This window comes from Myotis brandtii, unplaced genomic scaffold (genome assembly GCF_000412655.1).
Source record: "Myotis brandtii unplaced genomic scaffold, ASM41265v1 scaffold247, whole genome shotgun sequence".
In the NCBI taxonomy this organism is placed as follows: Eukaryota; Metazoa; Chordata; class Mammalia; order Chiroptera; family Vespertilionidae; genus Myotis; species Myotis brandtii.
Window position 1 is genome coordinate 931,796 of NW_005359352.1, and position 9,290 is coordinate 941,085.

The following is a 9,290-nucleotide window of genomic DNA, read 5'->3' on the forward strand; positions in this document are numbered from 1 at the left end:
TCCCACTGCCAACTCTGCCCGCCTCCCTCTGCGCCCTGGGGGCCTGGGCCTCCGCTCCCCTCCCTGCGAGCCCCTCCCTCCAGTGCTCCTTCCTCAGCTCCTTCCGTCTGTCCGTCCGTCCGTCCTGCCCTCGCCCTCCGGCAATCCTGTTGCGGGTCACCCTCACCCCCTGCCTCCATTCATTCCCACCTGCCCAGGCCCAGCTGTCCTTCCTGCGGGTGAGCCCTGCCCATTCATCCAACAGACGTTTACTGTGAGGCCCGTATGCCGGGCGCTGATCTAGATGCTGGGGGTCAGCCAGTGAATGGACAACATCCATGCTTCTCCCAGCATCCTCCCCGCGGGAACAGACCTTAAAACAATAATAATGATGGAAAGTTAATGGTGTGTTAGAAAGTGGGAGGTCAGACAGCGGAGCAGGGAGCTGAGGAGCAGGGTGGAGTCGGGTGAGATTGAGGGAGGGAGGCCTTCAAGGAGATGGGGGGGGCAGGCAGGGGGGCACAGCTTTGCAGAAGGTGGAGCACGAAGAGCAGGGACCAGCGTGGCTGCAGGGGGCAGAGCAGCAGGAAAGGGGCGCGTAGGCCTCTGTACGGACTTGGGTTTTTGCTGAGAGGTGGGGGTGCATTGGAGGGTTTGGATTCAGGCAGTGCTGTGGTCTCATGTCTTTTTTAAAAAAATATATTTTTATTGATCAGAGAGGTAGGGAGAGGGATATAGAAACATCAACGATGAGAGAGAATCATTGATCGGCTGCCTCCTGCACACCCCATATTGGGGATCGAGCCACAACCTGGGCACGTGCTCCTGACTGGAATCGAACACAGGACCCTTCCGTCCGCAGGCCGACGCTCTATCCACTGAGCAAACCCGCTAGAGCTCGCTCATGTCTTTAAATAACCTGGTTGCTGGGTGGTGGGGGGACAGAGGTGGGAACAGGGAAACCACCAGCCACGGTGAGAGAGGTCAGATTCTGGGTCTACACTGAAGGCGGCACCCACAAGGCATCCGGAAAACTGGGTGTGGGGTGTGAGGAAAACAAGAGTCCAGGACGCGACAAGGGGTTCCGCTGGAAGCAGGGGGTGCTTGGCTGTCAGGAGATGGGGACGGCTGTAGGCGTGGGTCTGGGAGGTCGGGGTTCCATATTGTGTATAAGCTCAAGGTTTTTTTTTATTAGAAATCCCAGGGGCTGTACCAGCAGACAGTTGACTGATCTGGAATCCAGGGAAGAGGTCTGGGCTGCGTGGACACCGGGAGGCATCCGTGCAGAGAAGGTGCTGGAAGCCTGCGACGGGATGAGTCTCCACAGCCAAGGGGGAAGAAAGCAGGACCAACACCCCCAACGCAGGCTGGAGAGGAGGAGGAGGTGGAGGGGGAATCGCCGCAGCAGGAGGAAATGGGAGCCGAGAGAAGAAATGAGACCGGAGGGCGGTGTGGTCGGCGGGTCACACGCAGCCAGGGGTCAAGTAAGATGAGGATTTAGCAACACGGAGGCCGCGGGGCCTTTGTTCAGCTCCAGCCACCGCCCATCTGCTCCCGGCAGCTTCCTGTCCCGGTGCTCCGGGCCCCTGGGGACCACGGACACCTCTGACTGCCCCCTCCTGCCGTTCGCAGTTTCTGCCCCTCCGCCTGGACACGTCGCAGAGCATGGGGCCTGTTCTTTCTTAGTCACTGTTTTTTGTTTAAGTAAATTATATTCTTAAGTGATCTATTTCCTTCTCCACTTGACCCCAACATATATTTCTAAATGTATGTCCCAGTCAAAAGCCCCCAGTGCCCTGGGCCCCGTCCCCATGTTCCCCCGAGCACACCCTGCGATCTCAGGCCCCGGCGGCCACACCATCCTTCTCTCCCCTCCCCACCCCACTCCCGCGTCTTCTCACAAGGCCCACCTCCATGCCTTCTCCTCCCGGGACCCTTGTCATCCCCTGGGAGTGGCCCTCCAGCACCCAGCCTGCCTTATTCAGCCACTCTTCCCAAGGGGTTCTACCTGTCAGCTAACTCAGTTCAGGGGTGACTTTAGGTCCATCAGACCTGGATTCGAGCCTCAGATCCGCCTGCTTTTACGTTAGGCCGTCTGCCTCTCTGCCAGTCCTCAGAGTGTCATCTGTACGACGAGGAAACCAGTGCCACATTTCATGGCATTGACTGAGAGGATGCAGTGGCGGGCACACAGTGCGGGGCACCACGACACTCCACAGGGGACCTCCGTCCTCAGAGGAGACAGGAGCCCTGGCCAGTTCCTCCGGCTGCGGCACAATGGCGAGCCTGCACGCCTGGCATCCGAGAGTCCGTCCCACCCGGCTCACTGGAGCCGGCGAGTCTCTCGCTGTCTGTCAGCGCCTGTTGTGAGCCGAAAGCCTCCACTCGGGAGACGTGGGTGTGGAGGGGAGAGTGTGGCACCCCACCCTCCTCGAAGCTCTGACTCAAGAAGCTACTTAACGTCTGAGCCTCGTTTCCTCAACTGGGGACTGTGGGGTCACGACTCCTATCACCCACCGTGTTGTTAGTTCTGTTGTTTCCTGAAGGGTCTCAAACAATGCCAGACCTACTGGGGCTCAATCAATATTAAATGTCTCACTGCCCTGTTTCTTCTTACAATGAGGGACAGAAACTGCATCTCCTTCAAAAAAATCACTCGTAACCTGGCACAGGCATAAGCACATTATAGAGGATCGATAACTGCTATTCAGGATGGTGATGACATCAGTCTTCCTTCCGCAGTGTTCAATGTGCAAAGTGGTCGCATACCTGAGCTCACTAGATTCTCAAAACAACCCTTTGAGCCTGACTGGCGTGGCTCCGTGGTTGAGCGTCGACCTATGAACCAGGAGGTCACGGTTCGATTGAGTCAGGGTACATGCCCGGGTTGTGGGCTCGATCCCCAGTGAGGGGTGTGCAGGAGGCAGCCGATCCATGATTCTCTCTCATCATTGATGTTTCTCTCTCTCTCTCTCCTTCTCCCTTCCTGAGATCAATAAAAATATATTTTAAAAATAAAATAATATCCATTTAAAATCGCTGAGATGTTACCCTCACTTTGTAGGTGGGAAACCAGTGACCAGGGTTAAGTCCCTCCCCGAACCTACATTTCACTGTAGCGATCCTTCGCCAGCTGGGTTTCCTTTGCTTGAAATCCGAGTGCTTTTGGACTCGCTTTTGCATGTTTCGAGTTACTCCTGTTGGTGACCACTGTTCAGAGAAAAGCTGGCAGTTCGACAGGAGGCAGGGACAAATCCGGAGGATTCTGCAGCGGAGAGACAGGGAGGGGGATCGGCCTTCCCATGGGGCTGGCTTCCCGCGAAGGGCAGGACTGGTTGTGCCTGGTCTGGAACGCTCGCTCTCGTGGGCACGGGTACCGCTGGGATCCTCTGGAAGCGGGAGGCGGGTGAGCATCCTTCCGTCCTTTCACTAAAAGCTCCTCAAGGCAGCCCCACGCCCCAAGGGACTCTGCTCCGGGGCCACTCGGTGGGATCAGCAGCGGAGACACTAACTCTGAGACTGGAAACCTTTTTTTAAAAAATATATTTTTTGTTGATTTCAGAGAGGAAGGGAGAGGGAGAGAGTTCATAGGGCGATGCTCAACCACTTAGCCAGGCTGGCCAGGCTGGAGATCTGGTAACATGTAGCTGGGGGACCAGGCAAAACACACAAAAGATGCTGCTTAGCACGTGTCTGAGTTTCTGAAGCAAAGCGAACGTAAGGCACCTCGCTGAACGCACGGCTGTCCCGCACGCTCTCCCGTGAGCCTGAGCTTCGGGTGGCGAGTGCAAATGAACCAGCCTCATTGCTACAGACCCGTGCGGGAAATGCCGCCTATATCGTCTATCTCGGTCCTAAGGTCTCCTGTTTCTCAGCCTCCGAATCCCCCACCCAGCCCTCGGGTGCACATACACAACTGAATCGTGGCCCAGCGATCACGTTGTTGACCCGGAGGCCAAGGACGTCACACACGTATTGCCAGGCCCCAGGGGCGGTGTGTGCCTTGTGCTTTGGGAAGGACGGGCTCTGCCCGGGGCCGAGGTGGGGTGGGGTGGGGGGGGAGGGGACGGCGTTCCGGCCGGGTCACGGGAGAATATGGGCTCCTGAGAAGGGGGAGGCCATCTCCCACAGAGAGCACAGCAAGGCCAAGGCCCTGCGGTTGAGACATCCCTGCTTGTTCAGGAGCCCCCTTGCCTGAGATCGAGGGAGCAGGGCAAGGAGGGGACAATCTAATGGACCCCCGCCCCCTGCCCGCCAAGCCATTGGCTGTAGGACTTGGGGCTCACAGTGTTAGCAGATCTATTTGGGGAAACTACTGGTAGAGGAATGACAGTCTTAGAAAGGAGAGCACTCTTGCCGCCCACAGGAGCCACATGCTGAGGGCGGAGCTGGGCAGTGTCTGTCTACGGAGGACTGGAGCCGCTTGGGAGGTGAATGACGGATGAGCTGCTGGGGTGACAGATAGGGAGGGGCTGGCGGTGGGTGATTGGGCCACGGTGCTGTGATGAGAGGTTTGGGGTGGGGGTTTGGGGGGTGGGGATATACTCCAGCCATAGGTGCTAATGTTTCCTCCTTTGGAGTGAGTGGCACTGGGGTCCTTCCATTCCAGCCTGGCATGGCCGGGGCTGAGGTCTCCGAGGCTGGACACGGGTGGGCACCAGATGCTGGAGCGGGGCTGCCTGGCACAGACCGGCTGCTCCTTGTCTGTGAAATGACAGAGACCATGTCGTAGGGGAAAAGGCGAGGCGTCCACTGCTCAGCACAGTGCTGACGTAAGCGCTGTGCGGGTATTTGGGGAGCCCGTGGGCATGCAGGGCCACACGTGATGCCCATTTCCCCCTTCAGTCTGAAAGCGCTCCTGTTTGACCCACCACCACCATTTGGAAGGCAGACAACTGAGTTCATGCATTAAGTTAGTTCCTTCACTGCCCAGCAGCAACTGATGAGTAGGAAGCCTTTTGTAATTTCTCCCTTTTTATCGTCATCGCTATCATCAAAGATATTCGTTGACCTTCGGTTGGATGGCGGCCCCCAGTCTCAAAGCCTTGCTGGAGTTGGGAAAACAGACACAATTGTAGGTCGTAGGTCGTCCACAGGAAACGGGAGGTGGGTGCTGAGGAATGAAGATTGCAGATGAAGATTGCAGGGAGACACCCCCGGCAGCCCCTCCCTCTTGCCTGGGGCTGGGAGTGGGGGTGCTGTGTGGTCTGAGGCCACCACACCCACTCTGATCCTCAAGCCTGGGTGAGGAGGGGCCCGGCACAGTGTTACGGGGCAGGGGGGGGGGGCAGCCCCGACTCTGACGCAGGCCCTGGAGACACTGTGGGTAGATGGTGAGGCGGGACAGGGGTGGGTGGGGGCACTGCCTTTGGCAGGACTGACAGCCCAGGGCAGTGGGAGGCGGCCCCGCCCCGGCCCCAGGAGGGGGACTGTCCAGGGGCCAAGCAGAGGACTTTCCCCGGAGACTTTCATTCTGGTGTGAATTGCTAAGGGGGGAAAGGTACACAGAAGTAAACATGGTTTATAATGTTTCCTGAACCTCTGACATGGTCAAAAACATTTTTTTTCTACTTTTCACCTTGAGAGTTTTAAAATTCAGAGACTACCTTTTTCATTGTAGGTAATGTTTACCTTAATCTGAATTACTGTGGATGGCAATGGTGACAAAAGGTAATTACATTTAAGTGATATTTTAACTTAAACATTCCTTTGGGAATATCTGGGAGTCACCCAGTTCAATACAACTGTCCACCCAACATGCAGGAGTTGTTCCAGAAGCAAACAGTGCTGCGGAGGAAGAGGGCTGCGCGGGCTGCAAGCCCAGGTCCCGAACCTCTAGTCCATAAAGGAACCCTTCCCGGCTCCTCACGCCCGCGCATTGTGGGCAAGCCTGGCACTGGCATCGCTTTGCCCTAAACACTTCACAGGGCACAACACGGGCAACGGAAGCTGAGCTTCTTGGAAAACATTCTGTGAGGACTTCATGCTGCGTGGATTTACTCAGCTCTCAGGAACGCAGAGGCATCTAAACGGAGGAAGTCGGCTGCGACCCGGGACACACGCCCTTTCTGTGCCTGCGGAACACAGAGCAGCTCACACTCTCCGCGGCCACACTGGGCAAATGCTCAGGGTTCCTGAGACCCAGGAAGAGTGCTCCTCCTCCTCTAAGCACAGCGTCCTTCTGTGGAAAGATGTGCAGGGCAGATTAATGCTGGTTTTTTCCCTTCTTCTTAGGTGGCTTTGTGCCAATGGAAGAAAAAAACACCCAAAGATAACACAGACCTGTAGACACCCCCAGCCCTGGGCTCGCCTCCTTTCTTTGGGCGTTAAAAGGCTCCCCTTCTGTGTGGCAATGACAGGCCTGCCACCCCCTCTGGTGAGATAAGGCGCCCTGGCTCAGCGCCCTGTTAGCCATCATTACATCCCCGTAATCCTGCTGCCTGACCTGCTGGGCCAGGAGCCAGAGCTGGCAGGGGGAAGACACGCCCTGTGCATTTAAGTCTAACACAGACTCTCAAACTGCCTAAAGAAACCCGCTTTTTTATTTTTTTAAGGATTAAGAGGGGAAAAAAACCCACACACAAGAAAACTATGTTCAAAATGTATGAGATATCCCGGTAGATTAATGAGGCTTTGGGGCCAATGTTCTGTATTCTCATGGGAATAGACTCTCATTGTACATTCACTGATTTACTTTTTTAATTAAAAAATTTAGAAGCTTTTGTTTTAACCTACTGTGCCTAAACCTTTAATTGCTACAGTTGTAGATAGATTTCTCTAGTTATATTAAATGAGAAAACGTAAAATATTCAGTACAAGACAGGTGTGTAATAACTGTTTCACGTGATGTTCAGATGATCCAAATTTGATGCTAAGCCCACTAAAACCATGCCATTTAACTCGACTTCTGCACATACCTGCACATACCTGCTACATTTGCATGGCTCTGAGCTGAGATGAACCACTGAGAGACCTGAAACATGTAAAGACTCTCTTTCCCCCCAAGGATCTCTGCCTGTTTCCAGCCCCAGAAGCCTCTGGCTTCGCGCTCTTACAATAGTTACTGGGTCTGACCATGTGAAATCTCACCGCAGTGGGACAATTATGTTTCACTGCAGTGGCATGGAATTCAATTTAAAAAGATAAATGAAGGCCTAACCAATGGACACGGACAACAGGGGGGTGAGGGCATGAGCGGGGGGATAGGGGGTAACGTGGGGATAAGGACACATATGTAATATCTTAATAAATAAAAAATAAATAAAAATAAAAAAGATAAATGAGATTTGTTCGTAAAAGAGATTCCACCCAAATCAGCAAAGATCGCAAGTCTAGTGGCGAGTACGTCTGAGCAGCCCTGAAAGGACATGGCCGTCAGGTAGCGTGTCTCTGGAGCAGGCGTGAGGCTGGGCTTCCAGTCAAGGTCTCTGTCTTGGGCTTTGTGTTACCTCTTTTCAAAAGGCGATCTTTTCATATCTCCTGCTCAGCCTGTCACACAGCTAGTGCTTTAAAAGGATTATTGATCCATTCAGGAAATCATTCCTTCAAACGCTACCAATTTCTCTTCCCAGTTTCCCACTTGCCTTTGACTGTAGTCACATGATCAATCTTGCCTTCTGCCTCTGGTTTTCAGGCTTAGAAAGTCCTTCACTGTCCCAAGATCACCAAAGCCTTCGGACTTGTTTTCTCCTAACACTTATAAAGGATAAGAATGTTGTGACCTTTGACCCATCTGGGATTTCCTTTGGGACATAGAGAGTAAGGAAGTGATCTAGCTTAAAAAGCAAATTTAGCTCTCAAATACAATGAATAGAAATATCTGGATACCATTTATGTAACATTGCTTTTTAATTTTCTCAAAAATATTTTTAATTAAAAAAATAAACTCAAAGCTCATTTATATACACTTCATAAGCACAATCGACACATAGATGTACTATAGGTATGCATATCTATGTATGGATATATAGGCCAAAAAAATTATATTTTCCACACTTCTCTGGAATGTTACATTACAATTTGACATTATTGTCACTATTAAAATATTTTCCCTAGGAAGTTTCTATTTTATTTTTCTCATTTTCTCACTTTCCTGGATCTTGAAGATTTCGTTTTTGCTGTACTGTATTTTGTTTTAAAAAGTCTCTTTTCAATTAAGCTCACTTCTTCGTGGAGGGAGTAGGTCTTTATTCTTAGCAGGAAGGAGAAGAGATTGATTATAAACTGGTAAGTCAGTGAGAAATTGGATTCTTCATAGGTTGTCACATGTTTACAGTAGCTGGAAGGAAGCAAAGGAAGATGTTATCTTTCCATGGCCACCTGGAAAGCATGCCTCTACCCCCTGAACAGCTCCCAAATAACTGAACAAGTAGGTATGTTTAGGCTTAAAATAGTCATCTGAGTTGAAAGGAAACTTAGAACAATTTGGTAGAACTCCTTAATTTTACAAAGGGAAGAACTGTGGCCCTGCCCCTGGCCTCATGCCAGGGACACAGGCGGTACTGGAGCCAGCTCTTCCAGCTCCGGGTCGGGGCTCTGCCACTCCTTCCCAGGATCCCCCACTTCTTACCAGGATCAAGGTAAACAAAGCAGAAGGGAGAGATTCTGGACCCATTTTTAAAACAAACAAAAGAAAGCAAATACTCCCCCACTCCCACCCAAACTAAGGCACAGACTTGATGAGGTAGCCTCCAGTCCTGTGCGTATCACAGGAAGCGTCTACACAGCAACTCCACTTATTCTAAAGTAGCAGATCCTGCATCTAATAAAACCTCTACCTACCACCAAATCTCTCATTCAAATCGCAGTCTCTAACTCTGTCCCGAGGCGGGCAATCCGGGGACACGGGACCGTGACACCATCTATATGGTGCGGGAAGTTGTGCAGAACTCATGACTGTATTACTCAGCCAGTAAAACGCAAGGGGACAGAGGAGATAAAGGAGGAATTTACCAACTAAACCCCTTAAGGGATATCTCAGCCACATGCAACGTATAGATCTCATTTGGATTCTGGGTTATTTAAAAAAGTACACGACAATCGGGAAAATCTAAAAGTGACTGCATGTTTGATAATATGAAGGAATTATTATTAGTTTATTTTATGTCTGGTCATGGTACTATGGCTTTGCTTTAAAAATATATATTTTGCCCTAACCGGTTTGGCTCAGTGGATAGAGCGTCGGCCTACGGACTGAAGGGTCCCAGGTTCGATTCCGGTCAAGGGCATGTACCTTGGCTGCAGGCACATCCCCAGTGGGGAGTGTGCAGGAGGCAGCTGATCGATGTTTCTCACTCATTGATGTCTCTAAC

General features: G+C 52.1%; 2 protein-coding genes across 2 annotated transcripts in view; both read right to left on the reverse strand.

The window, feature by feature from the left end:
* Positions 1-319, reverse strand: part of GRHL1 (grainyhead-like transcription factor 1) — a 38,580-nt gene extending 38,261 nt beyond the window's left edge. Inside the window, exon 1 of the mRNA XM_005867237.2 lies at positions 167-319. Within this exon, the coding sequence (XP_005867299.2) occupies positions 167-319 (153 nt within the window). The remainder of the gene's footprint in view (positions 1-166) is intronic.
* Positions 320-8,147: 7,828 nt separating this feature from the next.
* The window catches only part of TAF1B (TATA box binding protein (TBP)-associated factor, RNA polymerase I, B, 63kDa), a 39,938-nt gene continuing 38,795 nt past the window's right edge, over positions 8,148-9,290 (reverse strand). Inside the window, exon 16 of the mRNA XM_014540534.1 lies at positions 8,148-8,257. Coding sequence (XP_014396020.1) covers positions 8,241-8,257 — 17 coding nt within the window. The 3' untranslated portion in view covers positions 8,148-8,240. The remainder of the gene's footprint in view (positions 8,258-9,290) is intronic.